At 45.5% G+C, this 26,260-nt stretch overlaps 2 protein-coding genes across 5 annotated transcripts in view; one reads left to right on the top strand and one right to left on the bottom strand.

Moving 5' to 3' along the window:
• ALCAM (activated leukocyte cell adhesion molecule) overlaps positions 1-26,260 on the bottom strand; it is a 124,942-nt gene that overhangs the window by 33,397 nt on the left and 65,285 nt on the right. For all 3 annotated transcript variants that reach the window (XM_056328691.1, XM_056328692.1, XM_056328693.1), the window contains exons 2-3: positions 4,139-4,239; positions 1,206-1,425 (exon numbers count right to left, since the gene is read on the bottom strand). In XM_056328691.1, coding sequence (XP_056184666.1) covers positions 1,206-1,425; positions 4,139-4,192 — 274 coding nt within the window. In that variant the 5' untranslated portion in view covers positions 4,193-4,239. The remainder of the gene's footprint in view (positions 1-1,205; positions 1,426-4,138; positions 4,240-26,260) is intronic.
• Positions 5,568-17,334, top strand: LOC130144663 (uncharacterized). Of its 2 annotated transcripts, none has more exons than XR_008820203.1 (2): positions 5,568-5,872; positions 6,872-14,195. XR_008820203.1 is itself a non-coding variant. In XM_056328694.1 (2 exons), exons 1-2 carry the CDS (start codon positions 5,697-5,699, stop codon positions 15,648-15,650), a joined length of 708 nt encoding a protein of 235 aa, XP_056184669.1. In that variant the 5' UTR covers positions 5,568-5,696; the 3' UTR covers positions 15,651-17,334. The 2 variants fall into 2 exon arrangements, 1 of the variants encoding a protein (XP_056184669.1); XM_056328694.1 differs by lacking the exon at positions 6,872-14,195 and adding an exon at positions 15,119-17,334.

Genomic DNA, 26,260 nt, shown 5'->3' on the forward strand with positions numbered 1-26,260 from the left:
TGTGTTAATATTTAGTACAGTACACAGTAATTCAAGCAGTTAGCATTTCATTTCACCATATACCACTGTCTCATCTACATATTTACTGCTGTGCAATAAGTAAACATGATAATTCTTTATCATTTCCTCCGAAGCACTGTGTTTACTATGCGTGCTCCCAGCACACTCCTCCCTGTTGTCACTAATTCGATTGTTCTTGCAGACAAATTGAAAGTGAAAAGAGGGAAAGGAATTACTGTTGACTCCTAATCTAGCTTCAAACTCATTTCTGCCACTGACAGACTCCTGCCGTGACACCACCGATGGCTCCCTGACACCTTCTCCCCGGGAAAAGCGTAGGGCTGCCCTTCCAAAGCGTGCAGCCGGGTTTTCCAAGCACAAATGTGGTCTCTGAAATGCCCAACCCTGCAGTCAGCACGTTCCCACCACAAAGGCTTACTTTGACTGCGTAAACCAGCATCTGAAGAGTGACAAAGGCCAAAAAAAAAAAAAAAAAAAAAAAAAAAAGACATATAAAACAATCAAGCTGAAGAAGACAGCCACTGCCGTCACTGGGCAGCATCAGTGCTAGCCAAGGGCTGAGGGCCACCTCTGCGAGGGGCTGCATCTCTGCTCGGAAGTGGCCAGGTTTGTCCACGTTTCCATCGCATCGCCTCGAACGCCACTAAACTTTGCCGCGGATTGCTGTTCCTCCTGGTGGTTCAAGCAGGGGACAACATCAACATTTGGCGCTGGCAACTGGTTTGCCAGCCCCTCGCTGCCTCCCTCCCCGCTCATACTGCTGCATACTGGCTGCTCGGAGATGCTTTAAACCTCGCCTCGATCTAATCCTGCAGACCGCACACAGTTAATGCTTCCCTCCTGCAGAAAAATTCGCTCGGAGAACAAATGGAAAATAATCAGTGCTAATTTTACATTTTTCATTTCCAAGGCCAAATGACATCACATAAGTGAGTCATTATCAAAGCCTAAAATTCTCTTTGAGCCAGCACTTATCATGAATAAACTGCAAGTGCAGGCAGTCCTGTTACACAAATGCCACCAGTAGATTACATTTTTGAAAGCCGCAGAAATTGCTAGTCTTAGTAATTTACTCAGCCAAACTTACTTTCTTGGCTTTAATCTTTCCCTTAAACAAAAGTTCCTGTAATTTACGATTCAGATGCTGATGAATGTTAACAGTAATAACAACTAGATTTACTTACTGAAGACTTTGACTATCGTTGGCTCTTCAGAAACATCATCTTCTGTAACTAGCATACACACAAATCTCTTTTCATCGCTGATCCGTGCGTTCCTGATGGATAATGTATAGTTTTCTGAGAGACTCAACCTGTCTTTGTAGTCTGGTACATCATCATACTGTACATTTTTTTTTGTTGATGATCTGAAGGCAATAAATACTGGAGATCCATTTGGCATTTCCTATAATAAAAGGATAAACACCTCTGTTTTGCATAAATATTCATTTACAAGTTCCTGAAGATCTGCAATTGGTACGAGCCCATAATTAAAACAAAATCTGAAAACTACATCAGATGGTGGGGTTTTTTCCTGATTAATTTCTGCTGCACAAACAAGAAATACAGTGTAATACGAGAGGTAGTTTAAGACTGCCGTGGCACATATTGAGAACATCATCAATAGAAATAATTTCAATCCTTTGGCTCAATCTCAGCATAGCACAAGACTTTCTCTGATGAAGGCTGGTAGTTCTGGCACCACATGCCTCTGTCTTTATGAAAAAGTGTTTGAAACAGAAGCATCTGTGATCTAGGCTCAAAAGCCTCAGTTCCCTATTTTTTTCCCATCATTGTTTTACATATTCATATTGTTTGTCTGGGATATTCCGACTTCATTCCAAATGCAAGATTTAATCAGGCATAACTGCCTATTTCATTCTAAATTAGTTTTAAGATTCTTTTTCTCCCCTTTGTTTTTAAAGGACCCAAGAGTTTGTGGCATAGGAATATACATACAATCAAATATTGTTATTTATGCATGTCAGGATAATCTGCAAAATATTTTCTAGACAACCTCCTTATATTAATCAGTGTGCAGGTGCCATCCTAAGAAGGAATACAAAGCTGATGGCCTCACACACACCTCCCGCAGCTAAAATTTGTATTTACGAGAGACAAAGTTATGGGTGGAGTTCTGTGGGACTTGGTTCCCCACTCCTTACACACACCCGCAGCAGGGACAGGCAGTGCTTGCCTTTGTTTAAAGTGAGGTGAAAGGCTGGCTCCACCTTCACCTTCAGTGTTGTGCTGGGGGCTGGAAGGGGGTTTCATTCCCTTTCATCCCCTGCACCTCGCAGCACTGATGCGAGCAGTGTTCCCAGCACAATACTGCAGCTTGACTGTGGAGCCCACAAAAAGCATGATGATGCTGTGACAAGAGATGAGTGGTGTTAGAGCTGGGCAGAGAGCAGGAGGCAACAGCTAACGTGCAGTTTAAATTCCCTTATAGTATTTCTCCTTCTCGCACTTTTAACTCTTGGATTACTCTAGATGTCCGTCACACAGGAAAGAAAGCGTTGCCTTGGCTCGATACACAAGAAGTCGGATGTCAAGTGCAAACCAGCCCTTAACTCCGTGGGGTTATGCCTGCTCCTGCCATGGGGGGCAAGCCTCCCAGTACCCCTGGGCTCCCTGCCAGGAACCCCAACCATACTCCCAAGGCAGCAGAGCAGACCATAGAGTGCCTCCTTCCAATAAAATAATCACCCAATGAAAAAAACCAACCCCTAAACCAACCCTCCTTCCCCCAGTACAAACAAGCATTGCTATGCTGGGGGCTCTCCTGGGAGAACGAGTATCACTTCTTGTGTAGGCTGTGTCAACAATTTCATACAACAGCAACTACACAGGGGTTTTTTTTGCATGTTAGCTTTTGTGTCCCTTTCCAGTTAGAAGAAGCTGTAACACCTCCATTTGCTGCTTGGTACTTGTCTGAGATGAGCAATCCAAATGAACGAGGAAGAGATAATGCATTTCTTTTTCCCAAAACAGCTTTGCATCTTCATAGAGATGGACTTGTGTCTTTCCAAGAAAAGTCAGCAGCCTGCACACTGCACAATGTAGGGACTGCATCTTCTGAACGCTTATGTGACACAGTTTCGCCTTCCCTTTTTGAAGAAACGTTCTCTGCAGACTTCTGAGTTCATTTCCCAAAGCATGTTTGTGGAGGAGGAACTCCTGAGCAGACGAGGGCTGCAAAAGCTGCGAACCTCCAGGTACGAAGGAAGGAGCTGAGTGGGATTACGGACCCTCCCAGAAGCAGACCCACCGGCTGTAGGCTGGTGCATGCCATTTACAGAGAGAGAGAGAACTACATATTTTTTAATCCACTGTTGTAGTAACAATCACCTGCTATTGCTGGTAACGTTTTGGTTTGAGGATGAGAGAAGGTTTAGATCAACTTCACAGAAACAGGCAAACCAGCTGTCCCGATGGCAGTCTAAGAAGCAAAAGGGTTTTGACGTTGCAGTGGGTTTTTTCCATGTATGTTTGCAGGTTTCATTTGACTTTGATATGTTTATTCCCCTTTTGGCCTGGGATACGGATGGCATACAGAAGTGGCACATCCCACGGTGTTTCTCCCACAGGCTGACCAAGGCGACCAGGCGAGCACCCAAGTTTCTGCCTTTGTTCTCTGAGCGCCGGAAATATCAGAGAGAAACCACCAGCAACTCTGTTCAGGTCAGCTCTGCCCTCTTCTTCGGGGTGTGTTAAACACAGCGACGCACAAAACGCTGCCGAATGACTGACAGAACTCAGGGACGGTGCCTGCCCGGGGATGGAGGCAGCCCACTGCAGAAGTACGCACACGTACAAGGACAGCTCTGTCCAGTCAGCCAGGCACCGCCGGGTAACATGCCAGGTCCCTAATACCGGTTGGCAGAGAACTCCCGGATAATTATTTCTCTTAAACAATGAGATTAATTCCTCAAACCTCTAATCTAGGCTTGGCAGAAATTATGCGGATTGGGATCTTGCAGTTTTACAAACACAGGAATAAAAGCCTTTGTATCTGAAGCAGAAATCCTACCGATCGGAATCTGACAATCTCATACACAAAAAATACATACCTTCTTATACCAGCTCTAATGAATGTAAAGATAAGCTATACTTACATATTTCCATTTTCCAAACATAAGACCATCTGGTACTTCTAGACGACAAGGCATAGTGATGGTATCTCCATATACCGCGTTTACTGTGTACAATCCCAGAGCTAGAGCAGAAAGGGAAAGAGAGGGAACAATTGTAAGTGTTTGCTTGAATTCCCGAGTGCCAGCTAATGTTTGGTTCACAGCTGTTACAAAAGAAGAGCCACCACCCTTGCCAGGGGTTATTTCACAGCACGCAGGATTTATCCCCAAACCTCGGACAAAACAGGATCCTGCCACTGCACTTGTGCACTCCAACATTGTGACCTTTCTGGACCCACGTTTCCCACAGCAGGCAACAGGAGCCTGGTGGATTTCCCAACTTGGATTGCACTCACTCAGCTGGATGACCACGTACCCTACAATCAGTATCCACATCTATTGTCTCACAACTTGTGAAGAAAAATCCCTAAACCTTTATTTTCTTCATCCACAAAACCAGCAGCATCTGCCTGGAGAGATTACACTGCAGTGCAATACTGCGAGGAGGCCAGCAGGCAAGCCATGTCCTGACCGCTGCACGACATTAAAAAACTTAGAGAAGAAAGAAAGAAAAACGAATGTTATCTAAATGCTGGGTTCCCTTAAACTTGGGAAACAAACTAGTCTGCACATTCAGAATTTGGAAAAATGAAGTCAAATGCTTCTATGAATTATTTAAGAACAGCTTTTTTGGAAACCTCAGCACAATGTTGTTGTGCTAATGCATACAGATTTACAGAATAAAACTGACCCACTTATTTTTGGTATCCAAAACATGTGAACTGAACAAAAACAACAGACCCTAAAGTGATGAAATGTTAAAACAGAAGAAAGTTTAAAGGAGAAGATGCTACAAGTTGGTGCATTCGCTATAACGCAACTTTGCTTTGCTCCTGTTTTCCCTAGTTGCCCCTGCTCCAGGTGATGCTCACTGCTCCTTACACCAGAGGGATGTTTGCCCTCTGGTGCTTGCCCAGCACCACTGAGCGAGCGTGCTGGCTGCCTGCTCTCACTCACATGCCTGCGGCTCTTGCCAGGGTTTTCTGCCCAGAGGCTCAGCATCTCCCCCTTCATTTGCAACTGGAGCTGCAACATCAAGGGCTTGCTGCCAAGGAAGCCTTACTTAGGAGAGCACAGGATGCTGGTGATGTAGCCAGGGCCGCAGAAACACCCACTCCTAGAGACATTCATTTTTCTGGAGAGTCAGACTTTCCTGCTAGAGCTGGAGAAAGCAAACCTGTTCCCACATGCCCCCGAAGACCTGAGCCACAGACCCCTTAACCTTTTCCAAGTCCTGAGGCAGCCGCTGGCGTGACTGACAATGCCATTGAGTGTATATGTGCACTATATAAGGAGGTTTTCCCAAGGGATTTTATTTTTTTTTAAAAAAACAAAATCATGTCTTTTCAAAGAGCCAGACACTGAATTCCTTGCCTACAATTTCAATTAGAAAGACTCCAGAGCGTTTTCCTCAGGTGAGGACTTTGGAGCCCACTGTTTGCACCAGCTCGTATTTATCATTTGTACCACACAGCGACAAATGAGGCTGTGCCTTGGGCTGTGTGGTACTGCACCAAGAAAAAGTAGTCCCAAATCGTTCCACAGGGATGCTTCCAGCCTGGATGACATCACATGGCAAGGCAGAGAAGCAGGCAAGCAGGCTGGAGCTCAGTGGACCAAAGGAGCGCAGGAGATAACAAGCAGCACAACCCACAGGTATCTTCAACATCCTTTCTTTTTCACCGCTCCTTTTCAACTGAACAACTGCTAATCTTCTTCTCTTCTGTTACAGAGTCACAAACGTACTTTAGGTACATTATTCACACTATAAGGACTGCACGCTCTAGTTTGCTGCATGGGTTATGAAGACCAGCTCTTTTCTAAATGACAATAGCAGCTGGTCCACTAGATGGTGCTGAGGAAGTGCAAGCTTCAAAAATTAAACTTTTTTTTTTTTTTTTTTAAGAAATGGGTAAACTTCAATTTTCTAGAAATAGGACCAATGTTTTAATAAATCAAACTATAAACAAAAGTAAAATTCAAAGCTGGAACAAATTTTCCCCTTGGCCCTCTCTTGCACTGATCCTCATTCCGACCTCCAGGAGAGGGATAACACAACTTTGGCTTTGCAGGTTGGATCCTAATTTCCATTTCTGCTAGAGCTCAGTCCTTTTGGGGTCCTCCCTCCCATCGGTTCAAAACTGCAAGAAACCTGCGAATATATATTCAATTAGCAAGCTGGTTAGTAGCCATTAAAATTCCAGTCAAATGTCATTTAGTAATTTGAAATTCTGTAATGGTATTTGGCATTGCACATGGAAAACCAGAAACTGCTGCTCCAGCTAGGAGATACTCCTTGTCATTAGTATCTGGTAGCTACTAGTATTAGCAGAAACCAAAATGACCCTGGGGGAACTGTAACGTTATGCTGTCTAGACACCAGTTTAACCCCTGCAAGTCACTACGGTAGCAATCTACACTTCCAAAGACCTGACAAATAGCCTCATGAGGGTGCACGAAACTCTTTCTGGAAAGGATTTTACATTTATAGCATTCAGAGCAGGTAATCAATGAATGGCCTGACAAAAGGAAAGACCAGCCTCTGATTTTAAAAGAACTCTTTCATCTCAAAGGCGTTCCTTCAGTTGGACAAACCAACCCAAAATCATGTATTGCCACAAATTCTGCCTAAACTAAAATCATTCCTTTTTCTAGGGATTTGTTAACACAGAACCAGAAAGATGCAGGTTTTATTTAGATACAGATAAGTGGTCCTCAGAAGAATACAAAAGGTCCTGCTGTAATATTTTCTCTTCCTACTTCTGGAGCAACAAATCTAGGAGGTTTAAGGAGTGCAAACTGGTTGAGTAACTGAAAACTTTCACTGTGGGAACTGCAGTAATCTCCACAAAACAACTCTGCAAACCTATCCATTTAAGAAACAAGCAAACAAACCACCACCTCAACAAATTTGGGAACTCCTCTCTCTGTTACTATTAGACATATTTGTAGAATGGTGGGATGAAATAGAAAATAGAAGAAAATGATTGCTTAATGATATGACAGTGCTTATTACCATCAACCACTGTTTTCTGAGAGCCCTGTACATAGTTTCCAGCTCATTTTAACAAAAAGAAAATGAAAGCAGGATCTACAAATACATAACAAATCGCTCCATGTCCTAACACAACCCAGGGTCAATGTCAAGGCCCTTGTATCTCATTAACTGCGGGAGGGCACAAAGACAACAGTAGGGAATAACGCTACAAGAAGTCATGGGATGGCACGCCCTGCCTTGCTGTATTCCTGATGCATTTTCTGTAGCTAATTAAGAGCTCAGCCAGCCCCCCTGCATGGCTCTCAGATGTCACCTTCTCAAGCCGAGCCAGCGCTGTTAATAACAACGCTAATTCAGGGGCAGGATCTTGCCCCGCGGACGCCGGGAGAAGCTCTGCTTGAAGTAGCTGCGAATTGCACCTACATCCCAGGTTAATCCAGCTCACTCTGCTTCCACGTCTTTACGTGCAAGTCCGAGCAGCTGGAGGTTTAACTCATTTCCCCCTCCTTCATCCAGCGCTAACGGAATTCTGAGCCAGATGAAACCTTTCCACTGATGTCTGGACACCGAGGAAGAAAGCAGCAGCAGCGGGAGGTGACGACACAGAGAGATGCCAGCAGGACAGTGCTAAACTGAGATGATGTTTGCTGTTGATGGTTTTAATTACAGGACTTTCCACATGCCCACGGCAGTGCTAACAGGCATCCTTCTTTCCCCCGCTCTTTGCCTGTATCTCACATGGGAAGAACCAAACAGTACCCACATATTTGGGTGACAAAACAAAACAAAACAAAAGTAATCTGACTACTTGATCAGAGGCTTAAAGGCAGAGGAGGTGCTGTTGTTAGGTCCTCACCAAGACTATGTGATGCAGGTCATAATTTAGACTAATTATTTTTAAATCAATGGGATCACAGAAGAGGAATGGATAGAAGGTGAGTATCTAAAATTCAGGAAGCTGATGTTTCTCCAAGGAACTAACAAAAGCTGTAGGAAGTGTGTGGAAAGCAGCCCTGTTTTCTACCTCTGCCTTCCATTTGAAACACTGAATATTCTTCATGTTGCAAACACCCTTTTTAAGTGCCTAAGAGTAACACTTTCGTGACAAATGTAGAACAGAACAAGGGCTGTTCAAGCACCCTTTAGATGCAAGATCCAGGGGATACTATGACCCTGTATCTGAAAAGTATGACTAGCAGAGGTACTGCCTGAAACCCACCCTCGGTGCTCGCCCAGCTGCTCCCTCCAATTCCTAAAGCAGCGGAAAACCAGGTGGCCGAACCTGCCTCCATACCCTGCAGTTGGCTCATTTAAATTATGTTTCACACCTATGAAGATGTCCTGTACTTCCCTTCTGCACTGAATTTTTTACTGCTGATGCCCGTGCCCCGGCAGATTCAGCAATGATGCTTCCTATTACGCTTCCTGGACCCACGGAGCAAGGTCTCGTTACCAGGGAGCAGCGGGACGCGCTGGCTGCCACAGTTCTTTGCAGCAATCAGCAGCAGCAAGCCGGGGAGGTCAATTAGCAGCTTCTGGAATGGAAGTATACAAACCCAAGAGCTATTATGTCTATTTAGCACCTACTTCAGAAACTGTAGTTAAGTACTTTGGAAACCCTAAGTTAGGATGAGCACTTCAAATCTTTACTTGAAGTTTCTGGTCCTCCCATTTGATGTCCAGGTAGCCAAGATCAGGTTGTACTTAACACGGTGCGGGAGGTTAAAAAGCTTTGCCTCATGAAATAAACGTATTAATAAGCTGCTTGCTATTAGCCCTGAAGTATCAACAGGTGCATTTTCCTTTCTGCCCTCCACTTCCTACAGGGATTTCAGCTATATAGGTACACACATAGATCCTCTTGAGCATCTGCTTACGTATCAGCTTAAATTATTTCCTTTAGGAAACACCAGTATTTGACAAACCCAAAAATTACATGTTCTTAAGATCAGGAAGTTGCTTTTTAGAATCATACAATCATTTATGTTGGAAAAGACCCTCAAGACCATCGAGTCCAACTGTTAACCCAGGACTGCCAAGCCCACCACTTAACTACATACCTAAGCACCCATAGGTGATTTTTTTTTTTTTAAACAGCAGACCTTTTTTAACCACCTCCAGGGATGCTGATGCCACCACCTGCCTGGGCAGCCTGTGCCGATGCTTCACCACCCTTTCAGGGAAGAAATTTTTCCTAATATCCAACTAAATCTCCCCTGGTGCAACCTGAGGCTGGCTCCTCTCATCCTGCCGCTTGTTATCTGGGAGCAGAGACCAACCGCCCCCTCACCACCACCTCCTGTCAGGTGGCTGTAGGGAGTGAGAAGTTTCCTGCTGAGTCTCCTCTCCACGCTAAACACCCCCAGCTCCCCCTCACAGGGCTTGTTCTCCAGACCCTTCACCAGCTTTTCCACTCCTCACTGGTCATGCTTTTATTAAAAGTAACTTTTTTTATTTATTTTTTAAAGACAAAGCAGTACATGAATGACAGCTGGGTGTAGGTACAATGCAAAACACATTAGTAAAAACCTCCTGCTTTGAACAAGAATTGACAGCAAGTACTTACTGTCCTAGCTGTTGATATTGATACGCCTTAAAGTGGATTTTAACACTGACAAGTAATTTCCATTAATTAAAAGCACTATTCAGAGAAAAAATTAAGAGAGTTCACAGGCTCACACGAGGGTTGAGGTTGGAAGGGAGATCTGGACATCACCTGGTCCAGCCCCTGCTCCAGCAGGGCCATCTACAGCCAGGTGCCCAGGTCCATGGCCAGATGGCTTTTGTCTATCCCCAGGGATGGAGACTCCACCACCTCTCTGGGCAACCTGTGCCAGGGCTCGGTCACCCTCACAGGAAAAAGTGTTTCCTGATGTTCGGAGTTATGTCTTGCATTGCATTTTGTGCCAACCGAATCTCGTCCTATTGCTGGGCACCACTGAGACGAGCCTCGCTCCATCTTCTTTGCATCCTCCATCAGCCATTTGTACACATTGATGGGATCCCCCCGAGCCTTCTCTTCTCCAGACTGAACAGTTCCAGCTCAGTCAGCTTCTCCTTATAGGAAAGATGCTCCCACCCATCATCTTCACGGCACTTCACTGGACTCTCTCCAACATGCCCATGTCTCTCTCGTAGTGAGGAGCCCATGAATGGACACTCTGCTCCAGACTGGCCTCCCCAGTGTTGACTAGAAGGGAAGGATCATCTCATTCAACCTGCTGGCAACACCCTCCCTGCTGCAGCCCGGGCTACCATTAGCCTTCTCTGCTGCAAGGGCACTGCTGGCTCACCTTCAGCTTGGTCTCCAGCAGGACCCCCAGGACCTTTTCTCCAAAGCCGCTTCCCCGCTGGCTGTCCCCCTGCCGTGCTGCATGGAAGCTGGGCTCCTCAGACAGGAGTCAACATTTAACTGCTGCTTCTCCCTCTCTTTTCCTTGCCCGGCAGAAAGTTGCTTTTTCAATGAGATGCTTAGTAGGCTTTCAAGACTTCCACAACACTGAACACGGGTGCAGAGAGAGCAAACACAGCAAACTTGTCATGAATCTCATGTTTCCCCACTTGGGCCCGACAGTCAGCTGAAAGGGAACGCCAAGTCCTGTATGGACAGAACGAGCCTTTAATCATCCTTTTTGCTGAGCCACCACAGCCTGGGAGCCAAACACGGCTCCGTCTCAAGTCTGCGGAGCTCTGCAACAGAGGCCCCGGTGCCATTTCTCCAACGATCCCACCCTGCGATCCCGCTTGCTCTGCTGAAAACAAGGCTCTTCACACCTGCTGCAACGGGCACTCTTAGCACAGCTCACACAAGCCGCGCCAGGGACACTCATCTTCTGACACAGCACAAGAAAATACAAGGCACACTTCAGGATGCCCCAAAAGGCTGGTTAAAGCAAGCGAAAAAACAAGGCTTGTGCTATCAAAATTCATGCACGTGATAGCCCCCATTTCGGTTTGGTGCCTACAGTGATTCCTGGTTTCATATGCTGGGCATCAAAATAGGGAAGCAGGGCAAACACTTCCAAGAAAAATCAAACATTGATTAGCGTCATTGTACAAATATGATTAAAAACAAAGGACTGTGTGTTTGTGGATATGTTATATGATACAGGTTCTATAAACAGTATATTGTTTCTTATCTCCACCTGTTTAAATAGAGAAGTGAATCCACATGTGGGTGACTAAGACTTTAAAAGGACTATTAGTTACAAAAGCACCATCAGCATTATCCAAGAGGGAAAATAACTGCAGATAAACATATCCAACACTATTTAGTATTACAAACACTTGTAAAACAACATAACAGAACTTGCTGAAGGATTTCTTATACTTTGTCACAGTATCCCTTCAGTGAATTTTAAAACCTGAATAATATCAGAGCCCAGGCAATTTTAACACCCAAGGAAAAAACAATCCTTTATCCTCTTATAAGCACTGACACAGTGGACAGCAATTACCCTTTGGAATCATTGCTGCTAACTTGAGCTCTTTGAAGATGTGAAGTAACTGAATGGGAATGCACATTTGGGGTTGGTTGGGGGTTTTTGTTCTGGTTTTGGTTTTTTTGTTTTTCTTAAGACCCAATTAAAAGCATGTTTACGACTCTGGAAGATGCTGAGGTCCATTTGACAAGTTGGTCAAAGAAACACCTACTTAACTCCAAAGACACAAGCAGCCAAACCCACACATGCAGGAGCACTTGTGTGTTTAACTCTGACTTGGGCAAGTACTCAGGCAGGTTAGGGACACGGGGCTTGGCACCCAGCAGCGACGAGGCATCAGGCAGTGTGCATCAGGAAACAGGCAGGGCATTTAAAGCTACAGAGATACTGCAAACACCAGAGAGCAGGTATTAAATGCCAGTAGAATTCAGCTATCACTACCCTACATGAAGCGTTATGCTTGTTTAAAACACACGGCTTTCCTTTAAGAATGAGGAAAAAATCCTGGAGGAAACAAGTCAGCACTTCAGAAATCCTCTCTCCTACGAACACTAACAACTTATATGCTCCTACTCCTTTCGAACTCCATATAAATCAAATTTTTGCTTTACAGTACAAAGAAATGAGCTATAATTAGAAATCAGCTGAGACAACTTGTCCCATCTGGCCAGGGCTGCAGGGGCTCCACCACCTAATCAATACAGGAGCCCTGAGCCCCCTCCTGCACAGGGGCCGAGGTCACTGCAAGCATCTCCCCGGAGCTCTGCCCTGTAGTTCAGCCATGCACGGCACGGGACGTCCAGCTCTCCAACACGTGCACATCGCTTGGCTTTCTGTGTAACCCTAAGTGTGACTCAAGGTTGGGACCTCCACACATTTGGGTCCAAAACCCCACGGAGCACTTCAGCCACAGTCTTCAAAGCCCTACAACGTGACCAAATAAAACTCCGGGTGCTGTGTGCCTGCTTGCAAGCCAGACTACTCAACTGCCATCCGTTTCACTGACGGCTATTTCTGCTTCAAGATTTCAAAACATCCAGCTGTTGCAGTATTTTGGTGGTTATTTTCCCTGCTTCCCGCAGCAGAACACAACTTTTGCATCTGTACGCTTCCCTCCTGTAAGCTTTGCTTGTAGCTTGATTTCAGACGATTTTAGCACAAGCTTTTGAAAAGACTGAAGGAAATTTCAGCCTGCAAGACAGAAGTCTTAGAAAGTTATGTCCTTCCAAGAGCAGGTGGGGTTGTGCTACAGGGTGTAGTTTACAGGGGTTATCAGCACTGTAAGCTTTACCCTAGGGAGGTTTCACACCAAGCATTTCTCCGAACATTTTCTATCACCGTCATTGCTAAAGCAGTACACAGGAGAGCATGCAGAAGAAAAGCAGCATCAGTCTGAAGGTACCAAAACACCTACACAGCATCTGAATAACAGCAACAACCTTTTGTCAGAGTAGGAACTTCAAACGTTATGTCTAAAGCAATAATCATTACAGTAACCATAACCATCAAAAGTTTCTAGAATTTCTGATAGGTATGCAAAAGGAATTTGTACATAGCCATGCTGCTCTAAAATTTGACTGTCCACCATTAAATACATTACGGTGGTCACAAAATAAAATGGAGAGCGCTTTCCAAGTCAGCAAAGCTTTCAAACTACATAAAAAAGCTGTTCCCAGCATTAGCTTCTGCAAAGCTTAAGACCAAATAAGCAGTTCAAAGCTCAGTAACTGATACAAAACGCTACCACAAAATAAGTTGCTTGTGTCAGCACATCAACCTTCCCACCTCCCCACCTCAGCCTCTGTTCCAACACCTGGTTCCAAGAAGACAAAGGAAACCACTAAGACCAATAGCTCTGAAGCAGGACCAGCAAAGCTCTGGTTTGCTTGGCAGCAGCAAGCGCGTCTCTGCTCTGTGATCTGGTCCCTTTCAAATCAGGAAGGCTGCAAAATCTGCTGGAAGGAAAACCCATGAAAGCCACCAGTGCCTTTGTGCTGCACAGGTTTTGTTATTGCAGCGTTTCCCTTCAAAGGGAAAGCCCTAAGCTTCTTTCCACAAGCCACCACCCCAAAACATCACCTGTGATCTCAATGGCCTCCTAATCACGCTATTTTATGGAAAGCCTAGCTTTTGGCTCAGAATGACGTAACTCTGTTTCTGGATTCAGTGCTAATCCAAAAACAGTCAGATTCGCATTGCAGGCTGATTTGTGGGTTTAAATTTTTAAGACCTTTGAGTAAATCTTACTGCTTTTAAAAAGTTACATATGCAGCGGTGCTGTTCTAAGTAAGAAAAAATGTAGAGTAATTCCATGCAAATATCTAAAAATAGGACTTAGGGGGAAAAAAAAAATCCACCTCCTTAAAAATGCTTGAATTAGTATAAGACTAGTAGAGACAATGTTTCCTCAAGATATGAGTGGAACCACATCAGAAGACACGTCCAATATTGGCAAGCTGCGGTCAGCATCCGAAAACCCAGCCATGACTTTTATGAGTGCCGTACAGTGGGAAAAGGCTCTTTCCCACAGTTGATGCTGCAATTGAAAGGCCGCTGTTAGTGATTTACTTTGGTGCAAATTTTTACAAAACATTGCTTAGGATAGTACTCATAATTCAGAGTAGGAGCTAAGATGGCTAGCATATCTTCTTATAAATGCTTCTGTTCAAGATGTAGCCATGACTAAAGGAACTATGATTAACTTCTTTTTTAACATACTAGAAAACTGAAAATAACTTATTAAAATAGTTACCAACATATGATGAGATTTTTTTCACAAGTGGTCTGGCACATCTGCCAGGGAAGTGAGTGGTAGCTCACACATCATAGTTTGACAATACAAGCTATTGCCAAGAGATGAGCAGCAAATGTGGGAAAACAGTGTCTGAGTCAGTACTGCAATGAGTTTCAGCTTTAAAGGGTATATACCTAATTAGGCAAAATGGCATCAACAAAGCCTTTGTAGCTTGGTGAACTGCTCACCCTGGCTGAGGTTAGCCTCTCGCTGCTCCTGCACCATACTTCTGTTACGCTTCCCGGTTGCCCTTCCAAAGCACTTTGCCATTTGCTAGAACAGCTCCAATTGTTTTTTATCTTCTCATTATGCTAGTCAGTATCCAATAGCTTAAAGGGACTTAAACATTTCTATTAAGTCAAATAAAACCCGTAGCTCAAAAATAATTATCTAAAATCCCCTATTATATTTTGCTACAAATCTCTTTTTTCCTTTTTCTTTTTCTTTTTTTTTTGTTTAAAAAAAAAGTCAATAGACAGCATGCTAAAAAAAGAGCTGGCTCTCTTGCTTTTTCATAACTTGATATTGACAGTGTGGATCAATATACCCCACAGGCTAATAGTGCAGAAAAAACACGTAATTTATACATAAATGCTGAATAAAAGACTCAATAGTGTATGTTTTTGATATCAGAACTATGACAGATTCTGTTTTGGTTCTCTGAGCAGAGTATACTGCCCCGCCAGCCTAGATCTGAAGCCAATGCCAAGCTGGCAGAGCATCACGGGAGAAGCCTTCCCGACAAAGGAGGATGAACTTGTGCCGCTTGTGTCCCTCCCCTTGCAAGGGAGCCCTGGGACACCGGGCTGCACCCATGCTGGCATCACAGCGGAGATGACTGTGGGGACCCGAACCTGTTGGCTCCTTTCAGGGCACCAAGAAGCGAATGGACTGTTTCCTACCCCAGCCACGAACCTCTTCTCACCAGCCTGCACGGAGTTAAACCAACGAGAAACCAGAGGCGAGGTGACAGGGAGGAGGGAGGTCGATGCATCCCACTTGGTCGGCTGCGGTTTCTGGGGAGGCACAACCACAGCATCATGGAAAAGTTCACTGTTATCACCGTTTCATAAAAAAAGAGTCGCACACCTCTGCCCCTGCCACAGGGTGCTCCTCTCCAACTATGGAAAACACAGGGGAAACTCCAAGTTTTCCTTCACACACATTATGATCCACATACGCCAGCAAAGTACGCGCTAGCTTGGCTATATACACGTGTCCCTTCTAAGCACATCCCTTTAGGTTTTGGTCTGTGAGGATCCACAAGCAGGTTAAGGGGACAGGGAGCAGACGGACCTTCCACATACATTTTTAGGAGCTGGGCACTACCCAAGAAATGTAGTTTTGATCTATGTTTGAATCTATTGATCAATGCTCTAACACACGTGTCAAAACAAAGGAAAAATAGTTCAAGCAAGCCCCTAGCTTTGGAAAAGCGGCTGGTAAAGCAGCGTCTGCTTCCCTCTGGCATCGGCCAGATGCAAGGACACGCACAGAAAGAGACCACGGCATCACAGGAGGGTCTGACTCTGAACCCAGCTGCTCCCACTCTAACACACGGAGGGGCTCTGCGGCCACGTGGGCAGAGCCAGCAGCAGCATTGAAGCTACCTGGGTTTCCTCACCTGCCTTCTGCACCTTTCCTACTTCCAGTTACTGCAAATTGTGTGCTTAGCGTGCCTAAGTATAGTAACAGATAGGAATTATCCACACCTCCCACTGCAAAGGTAAGCAAAAAACCCACTGAATTTCTTGGTAAATGAAAACTTAGTATATTTTACAAAAGCTGTACTTCCCAAAATGCATATGGATTCCTTACATTTCTTTAAGCATGAAGGAGTCTCAAGAGAAAAATCAAGGTACAAGCAAATCAGAGGATCATTTTGCAAAGTGGGGGAAAGAAATAAAAAATATCACCGATCATTCTAGTTAAAAGTAAATAAGCGCAGTGGAAAAAAAAAAAATCAGCAATTAGGAAAAACAAGGTAATGCAAAAACAATTTTTTTTTTTCAGAAAAAGAAACTAACGTAGTTAAATCAATGCCACCGCAGCCTCCTGTGCAAAGGAATCTCAACAGCAGACACCGCTCTAACCCCTTCCCTCTGGGGAGCGTGCCCGCACGCTGCCTGCAGCCCTCTCTGCAGGGGCGGCACTGCCCCCCTGCCTGGCAGGACCCTTCTAACTCGAAAATTAGTGCCTGACAATTTCTGCATCATGTAATTTTTTGAACCGTGCTGCTTGTTTTTCTACTTTGAATCGTGATCTGCTCTGTCAAGAAATCCTAAAACAAAGAAAAAGCCTCGCTCCCTACTGCTGAGCGTGCTCAAAGCCCCTTCGCCCAGGCACTTGCTTTCTCATGCAAAACCATCGTGGGGTTCAGCTCCCCAGCTCCTGCCACAGCCTCGCTACCCACCACCAGCACCCCCCACTGCAGCCACCAGGCTTTCCAGCAAGCAGGGAGGAATCCGTGGGGAGAAGGTGTCATTTCGCTTCTCTTTCTGTATCAGTGCTCTGGAACAGCTGCAAGAAGCCCCAGCCGTGTTCCTGTACCGACCCCGTACACCCCAGTAAGTGACAAAGGAAGTGTTTAGTGGATGCCAGTTTGATGGGTGACTCGGAGAAGTGGGCAAAGCAGCTTCCAAGGCACTCTGCTGAGAGGGGGCACCCGAAACCTGCATCCAGTGGTGCAGCACAGAACCGTGCTTTTCCCACCTGCCCCTCGCCACGGCACCCACAGCCCCGTCCTGCCCCGCTGCCATGCTGCACACACCTGCCGCCTCCAGCAGCATTTGTTCCCAAAGAAAGCAGCTACATTCCAACAACGGAGCAAATCCCAGCCTCGGACTGTAACAGGTATAGTGTGTACAGAATATTATTTTCAGTGAATGAGCTTCATTTACTTGTGGGGAAAACCATGTGCTAATCACCTCAGAAAACAAAACAAAACAAAAAAAAGCCTTACAGAAGATACAACTCTGAAGGGCACAGATGAAGGGCAGATATAGCCTTCTGTAATGCCAAGTAGGTGGAAAAATGCTTTCAGCAGAAAACATCCAGCCGTTCTAAGTTAGGGAAGGGGGCTGGTACAGGGAAACCCCCAGCCTGACGAACCGTCAGGCGGCTCTGGCTGGCTGGACACCCCCCATGGACACCCCCCAGCCGGTGACTGCTTTGGGTGCTCCATTTTCCAGCAGCCTTCTCTACTGGTAAGGGAGAGGACAAAGTGAGGGAGGTGAGATGAATGCAGCCTCCCCAAATCATCGACAGGTCTTTGTTACCTGGAGACAAGACCCACCATTTCACTGACAGCACAACAGCACAGGTGTGAGGGGGGGAAGCTCTTTGGAAGCATAATGCTATACATCCTTATGATTTATGCTAAAATAAGTGACTGACAGCTCCTCTGAGGCTCTCTTGAGATTTAATGGGTCCTCGCAGACATGGCTTTTTAAATTTCAGCCCTGGTAGCCGCACCTGTCTCCTGCTGCAGGAGGATGCCCTGAAGCAGCTGTGCGCCTCCACCAGCGGGAGAAACCAGCACCACCTTTGCTTCGGAGAGTTTCATCTCTGCCTGCCTCCCTTCAGCAGCACGCTGAAAACGAACAGGTGTGCCAGCAGCACAAGCTGCACACTACCTGTAAGAAGAGTTAACGTTACAGAGACTCTGATTCAGCGGTGAAACCTAGCTACATGATATGGAAATAGGTACGGCTGGTGTGACTTCAGCGCCCATCATTTCTACTCGTGGATATCACTGACATGTGCAACGGTGTGAAACGCTGCCAGATATCCGGCTCTGTTTCCACCTTGTATGCATTTACATATGCATGTGCATACATAAGCTAGCATCGGATATGCTATTACTTTTCTTTGCATGAATTCTTTAACGTTTTTACAAAAATAATTGCTTAAAATAATGTTGCATATATAAAACAATGCTGGAAAGGACCATACAGCTGCAGCTCAAATCTGGTGGATGGGCTCCCGGTTACAATGATTTTCCAATATAACACCAGACCATATAGGTACCGTGCAGTTATTGAGCACATTGCTGTAAGTCTCAGCTGCCCTCTGGAAAAAAACATGGAGGGTTAGAATATGCAAAGTACAGTTCCTATTCAGTTTTTAATTGAACATACACCTTACTTCCTAGAGTTTTAAACTGTAGGCATTGCTCTCTGCAAATACAGTGCTGCTATAAAGTTTAACAGCAGCAGCATATATTGTAAGGCCTCTCTACAGTCCCCAAAAGGGAACCACAGTTACCGCAAGCGTGTGCAAAGAGAAGCAATACATAAGTTCAATCTTTCAAACATTTATGCACATAATTTATCTTCAAGAACAAACAGTCCCACAGCAGGAGGGCACAAAACATCAGCATTACTACTAGAAGACAGTTATGCTGACCCAGGCATCCCTCCCTGTCACACATATTGCGGTAGCTCCCTGGCAGTCCAGGACCCCATTTATCAGGTAATAACGAGGCACGATCAACCGACTGCCCAGGGACTGAGCCCAGCCCACCCTCAGGGGAGCACTTCAGGACTCCTGCAGTGCCCCCCCTGCCCCGTGAGCCCCCCGACTCCAGGCACGCAGCACGCACCTCTGCCAGGAACAAAACCCGGCACCTGCTTTGCAGGAACAGAGAAAGTTTGACCCCCCGGCTAACACAGCATGCCGGCTTTAAGGGAAGGCAGGCGCGACATGCCGCTTGTCCCGACAGCCCTGAACGGCAGCATCAGGAATGACAGCAGCCGCACGGACCCACGTGCTTGCAAGTTCAGATGTCGAGGTGAACGGCCGAGTGCACAGCGATTCCTTTGAGCAGCCCGCCCCAGTTAGATGCGCGGCTCCCAGCGCAGTGGCCGCAGTCACGCTGTCATTGGAACTCCGCAAACATGTATCTTAGCATCCCCTTATACCCATCAGAAACACTCTGCGGAGAAGGCTTTAGCTAGCGTGACAGCTTCTGCAGCACGTTATGCTACTGTAAACTGCATTAATGCCCAGCTGCACTTTTAAGTGCAGTTCAACACGCTGTTTTGACCTATCTATTTGCGCCATAACTACCCATTTCCTTATCTAGGTGCTGCTGCTGCCTGCATTGCCGCTTCTCCCCGAGCAGGAACACAGCAGACGGGCTCCCCCGTTGTTCTGATTTGTGGCAGGAGCTTTTACCTGTACGCGGCTAGTTACCTGTTTTCTGACACTAACCACCTACTCAGAGCATTAGTGTTTTGCAACAGCCATCGAAGACGAGGCATTTGCCATGCAGCCCACACACTGGCCAAGCAGGCAAGCTACTGCCAGGCTGAAGCAGAGCAGCGAGGGAAGGGCAGAGGCTTCGTGAGCATCCTTATACCGCAGCACCGCAAAGTAAACAAGAGGGACCTTCTTTCCTAAGAGCCATCTTGTGTTTTTTGCAGAAACAGCATTCACACAGCACCCAGCGAGGTGCCACTTAGCTTTTGGTGAGCACAAACCATCCCCCAGTCAGTCTGGCACAAGCTGTCCCGTTGTGCTGTGGCTCTCGGAGCCATCGCTGCCCCCAGCCCCCCCTGGTCACTGCTCTGCACCAAGAGGGACGTGACCACGCCGGGTACCTGGCAAGAGACACTTCCAAAAGGCCAAAACAACCTCTCAGCAACTTCAGGCCACCCCTTACCCTCAGGAGGGGCGCGAGGATGGCTCAGTGGGGCAAAAGATCTGGCCCCCAAAGGCAAAAACTTGTTCTGTCTTGTGAGGAAGCAGACGGTTTTTAAAGTGTCTCCAGTTTCTGTAAAAACTTGCACTAATTAGCACACATATTTTTAAAAACGCTCCTATGCCCAATTATTCTAAAGAACGCCTGAAACCTAATTATTAGTTCTGGAATCCTTTTTCTATCTTGGAGCCAGATGGTGCCCTTCCTAAAATACCAAGGCTAGAGAATTATTTATGTGAGCTTTGACCACGTCTGAACAGCTCTGGGAATGATGTATGTTTTTAATGCCCTGATACTGACAACAAGCCTTTTTACTCTAAATTAATGGGAAACAAGTGTTGCCCAGTAAAGATAAAAGTGACTTTGCAAAGTTTTATTCTTTAGAAGTTGCCTTTTTTAGGAGACCCGTGTCCTTGAGAAACATCAGCATTGGCTTGCCTGCCAGAACAGAGGGATGCCACGGCACGCATGTGCGCCCACGCCGCGTGGGACGGGCTGTCTGCGTGGGGGGAATCAATGGTGTTTGGGATAGTGCATCTCATTTTAGGCTGGACTTAATCGGGTCTTGCAGAAAACCAAAAAACCATCAAACCCAGCCCCACCACATACGCATGCAGACAAAACCCCAGAGTAACCTGTGCCACCCTCCTGCAAAGCAGCAGCTGCCTTTGGCTCCTCATGGGTACAAATCTGCTTTTTAGGCTGACTGGCTTTGTTTAATGTTTATGTGCTTTTCTTTTTCTGACATGCATTCAATAAGCAAAGTCAGTCTGGAAAATAGATGTTCACAGCCTAAACCGAGCTACAGAAGAGGGAAGGGGCTGGGTTTTGAGACCCGATGCGGATGTCAGGTGTAGCCCCCCACCCCGAAGAGGGCTTCAGCGCTCCCCCCGCTCACCAGCCAGTCCCCTGTCACTCCTTCCTGGGAAGAGCAGGATGGGTCCCTCTGAGCAGGAGCCTGCAGCTCCTGCACATGAGGGCTGTGAACCTGGACCTTCAGAAGCAGCGCTCAAAAGTATCTTTTAAAAAGAAGGCACTCAGAGCCTAGAAATTCCAAGCCTTCCCCTTTCAGACTGCTGTTTTCACCAGCGAATCGCAATGCATTTTCCCATGGACATGACTGCTTTTATTCTTGCTTTAAACCAGCACAAAAGAAAGGTCTGCAGGCATGCAACGCCTTGCTCACTATAGTGTGGAAGGCTGCCAGCTGCAGCAGAGCCAGAATGGGTAAAAAGAAGCGATGACATTTGGCAGGAAGAAACTTTGAATGGGGTGACAGACCACCAGGCTGCAGGGCTGTAAGAGGGTTTCTGCAGCACCATTCACGTTACACCCTTGGCGCTACCCTAAAGCACCGTTTAATAAGCATCATGCCTCTGCTCTGAGGCTGAAGCACCAACAAGTCCCTAAAAGTAGCTTCACACCTGAACCTGCCTTCTGTGCACCAACAGCTGCTCCAAGAATTAATTTTTCCTCTCTCGACAGTCCATATAAGTACCTGAAATTGGCTGCTGCAAAATTGAAATGAGTCCAACATAAAATTAATACCCATCATAGCTATTTAAAAAAAAAAAAAAGCCCCTCAACATATTAACTACTTTACAATCAAAACAAGGACACCTTAAGTCAAGCTGAATGCATCTGAGTAGGTTTTCATTATCTTGATTTATCTTAGGTACATGTCATTTCTTTCTCATTAAATTGCAATGTGAGCCATTTTGTATATAAAAAATAATAAAACATATTTTCTTCTCCAAATGACTAAAATGTGGTAAAAGCCCACACAATACTTCCCTTGCCTTGATGTTTTCCAGAGTACCATATGGCTTGTCTGAATCCCTCAGCAAGAGTTTTCCTGAATTCAAAACTAATTTGATTTGGCAGCTTCTTCTTTAGAAAATGTAAATTCCCATAACATATTTTAAATTATATTCTATTTAACAAAACATTGTTTTCTTGTCATAAGTATGAGCAAGCTTTTACACATTTTTCATTTTCATTGTAAAGGTAAATGCTTCAGCTTTTAAGAACTGGCAGTAGTGTTATTTCCAAACAGTTCCTCTGCACATTACTAATAAAGGGATATTTTATAGCGGAGGCACGGAGGCACATACATCTCACAAATTAGGCACCCCAAAGATCTGGAGTACGTGGTAATCTCTTGCTTAAATAGCTGTGCAATCTAAGAAAGAAAGAAAAACAAAGGAAAAGAGCCTTATTGAGAACCCTTTTCTTCTGCAGGCAAGCTGCAGCACCAGGCTCCACTTCCAGCAGGGGCAAGGTGATCAGTCTGGGCTGGGCTCGCCCAAGTCCTGCTACAGAACAACAGCCTTCCTACGACTTGTCTCACAAACCAACCGAAGTAAGAATATCAACAACTAAAGGCTTTCTGAAGCTTATGGGCCGAAGTGAAATGCAGTAAAATATTCTGGTTTTGCCTTGGATTTCACACCAGGCTGAAATCACTCCTTTATTTCTCAGGACGGATACAATAGCTACAAGAGAAATTGCTTTCAGAGAATGAAACAGTTTGTCATCATAGAGTGCTTCTGTACTCCTAAAAGTAACGGGCACACAGTTAGTACGATACACCCTCTTCAGAGCTGTGTTAGAGGCTTTTCTTCCCACCTCAGGCAGAGGAAGCTCAGGCGCTCATGCTGCTGACGGGGTCCCCGCAGGAAGGCAGCGCGTTACCAACTCGACAATTTCCATTAAAGTTTCACAGGGAAATACGAGCCATCCAGCAGCATCGTGAAGTTGGGGAGAACAAAGGGGGAGAAAACCAACCCAAAAAGAAAGAAACAACCAAAAAGGTTGTTTCTCAGCGGCCAGCTGAGAAAAACTCCCCAAAACAAGCTTACATTGACAGGCTGCCAGAGCATCCCTCCCGGAGCAGCTCGCAGGGCTCCCGGGAGAGGACAAGCTCCCACGGGAACCTCCACTGGCTCCAGAGGACACACTGATGGGCACGAAGCCGCAGCAAAAGCAGCCGTTATTAGCTCCACTGCCCCTCATTTCCTTAATTACCTCCCCACACTCCCGTGCCCAACCGTTTCTGTGCAGAAGGGTAAGCTGGCTGCTGGCGCGGGGCTGCTCAGCACCAGCTCTTGGGAGGCAGGCACCCGGCAGCATCGGTCCCAGCAGGATGCAGACAGCGGGAGAGCACAGGGGAGCATCACCCCCCTCCCTGGCATTTGAAGAAGACGTCCAGCTGAAATGATCCTCAACAGACAGGGTGAGCTACGACTGTAGACCTGTTTTTTCTAGCCCCAGCTATTACGGGATAAGACAGCGGCATCCTGTTCTAGCAGCAGCATCGCTTCATTAATGCTATTATTTGAAAAGCAGGAAAACAACAGGAAAAAAGGTCTTCAACCCCAAAACTGACATCCAGGGAATTCAGCGGGTGCAGCAGCCTTGGTGTATCAAGGCACAATCCCAACCAATCTTGCAGAAGCAATTCTAATTAGGCAGGAAATGAAGAAGGGTTCCTTTCAGGCTGGCTGAAAGAACGGTGGATTGATTTAAATCAAATCACTGATTTTAATCATGGATTTAAATCAACGAAGCAGGACACCTTGATTTAGCTCATCAACTTTAATCTTGTACTTTTTACTTTTTTCCTAATGAAAGCTCATTCATTTTGTTAAGATAATGTGGGGAGTTGTAAAAAGCACACACTTCATGTTGAAATGGATTAAAATTTTTATTCTCACTCAACATTGATGACTTGTGACTACAAAGCCTGAGCTAATTTTTTAACAGTTAAAAAGCATCACTTTTAAAAATCATTCAAATTTGAATGCTCGCACATGAAACACATTGCAAATTATTTTAGAGACTGTAATAAATCTCGGCCTTGATAAATACAAAGGATTTCTGCTTAGTTTTCTTCTAAAGCCACATAGGTAAAACCTCCAACTTGCAACAGCCTAGACTTCAATCTGTTTGTGTCAAAGAACATTAGAGCCCAGTAAAAGTAATGCATTGCGTTATTTAGGGACACCTACTGATAGTATGAAACCTGATATTACTCATATATTACTCATATAACTGATATTTAAAAAAGCTGTCAGGATACTACTGCAGCCTCCATTAATTAAAAAAAAAAAAAAAAAAAAGGGAGAGGAATGTGATGGTGGTGCTATCACAAATACTTCAAATATGAGAGAAATTCTGTCTAGAAGCTACCCAGAAAAAAAGCAAAAAAAAAAAAGGCAAAAAAAAAAAGCTTTGTAACATATGAGAAAAATAATCCAAAGCAAGTGTCAGCAAAAGGAAGAGGACATGTACAGACAGTACTTGTGCTGGAAAAGAGCTGAGGGTGACAGAAGACCAGAGTGCATTTGGTGTGCAGATACTTGTAATCCAGCGTGGCAGCTGTGTAGGGAACAACCAAGTTATTCATAAGAAGGAAAAAACCAGACTTTAAAATAATTTAAGGGATGTCTCAGGAGAGTGGGCTGACAGACACGTTGTATCTGGCACACCCAAGCATTACCTGTGTACGGCGTTAAGGTTTCATTTAATATTTTTTGCCTTTTTTCCTTTATTTAGAGTCTTGACAGAGCCAAAAGTTGTGGAAAACACTCACTTTGTGCTGGCACGCAGCAAGACATACTTCTTTGTATAACGCTCTGCAAACAAGGTACCAAGTTCCACGAGCTAGATAAAAGCGCACAAATCTTGTCGCCGAGCAATATCTCATTTTAATTGTATGTACAATGCTGGCTGGTTTTATTAGCGAAAAGCTCCCGATGAAAAATACCAACTCTTAAGCCTTGTGAGCTACTATTTAAATCTCCACCAAAGTGCTAAGGCTCTGCTAAAAATGAGCCAGCAAAACCCGGGGAGGCTTTACTCAGCAGCCCTGCCCTCCACAGGCACCCGGAGCTGCCGTTTCCCACGTCCATGTCCCAGGTGCCTTCCCCCACCCCGCCCAGCTCTGCAAAGCGTCGCAGAGAGACAGGGATGGAGCCCGTCCTGACTCATTCCGAGCCAAAGCAAACCTACACAGAACTTACAATCCACCCCCAGAAGATTAAGTATGTTTGATTTGCTCAGCCATATTCTACCTCAGCAATCTCTGAGGATAATTTTTTTCCCCTTTTATTGACAGTGTTTTTGAATAAGAAAAGATTTACATTTCGATTTGAAATGTTCAGGTACTTTTCCTTAGAAACTATGGGAACCCAAAGCACTAAGTGGCAATCTGCTAACCAAGACAGATACAGTCATTCCACCTATTTTTTTTCTCCTCCTCCTTTTGACACAGGAAAGAAAAGAAGGATTCTTTAAACACCACTTGAAAGCACACAAGTGATAAGAACAGTCAACCCAGAAGGAACATTCAGAAGAAGAAAAAACCCCAGCTATGGTGGGTAAATGATGGAGATTTAACAAAACCTCCAGATTGTTGGCCTTCGGAGAGTATGGGTCAGATAAAGTACAGCTTAAACGGTAACGCAGAATTTCTTCTGCTTTACGATTAGGAGATTCAGCTATTCTGTTTTGTGTATTTGCTCGGGAGACAATTTTCTGAGGGCTGAGCTACATACTCTATGCGCTAGCAGGACTCTGAGTAATTGAAGTTGTCTACTTGCAGCTCCAAGAGGTTAACAGCACACCGCTGCGGGATGGCTTGCTGGGTACCACGGCCTCGGAGCGCTGGAGACGATGCGGATGTGCAGCAGCCTTTGCAACGTCTTGGCCTGGCCTTTCACATAGCAGCAGCACGTAACTGCGGCACAAGAAACATGCTCCAAAATCACGGGCGCAAGGCCAGTTACGAGTGGAAGCGGTGGCATCAGGAGGTAAAACAGGCTGTGTAACTACGGACAGTGCTAGTGTATCAGCCTGCACACGTCTTTTGCAACGCTATCTCCCCTCCCACGCATCCCAGCAGGATCAGATAGAGCAGTTTACACCACGGAGCAGACATATTTTTCAATATTGGATTTGTTTACGTCACCCTCCAAAGTCATACACCAAAGCTGATGTAATTCGGTGTGGCTCATTCAACCTTGGTTTCCCCTTCCAGCAGATGGGAGGGAGAGGAGGCAGAAAAGCACTCTCAGTGTCAGCACTTCACTTTCTCCTCTCAGTC

This window comes from Falco biarmicus, chromosome 2 (genome assembly GCF_023638135.1).
Source record: "Falco biarmicus isolate bFalBia1 chromosome 2, bFalBia1.pri, whole genome shotgun sequence".
Classification (NCBI taxonomy): domain Eukaryota; kingdom Metazoa; phylum Chordata; class Aves; order Falconiformes; family Falconidae; genus Falco; species Falco biarmicus.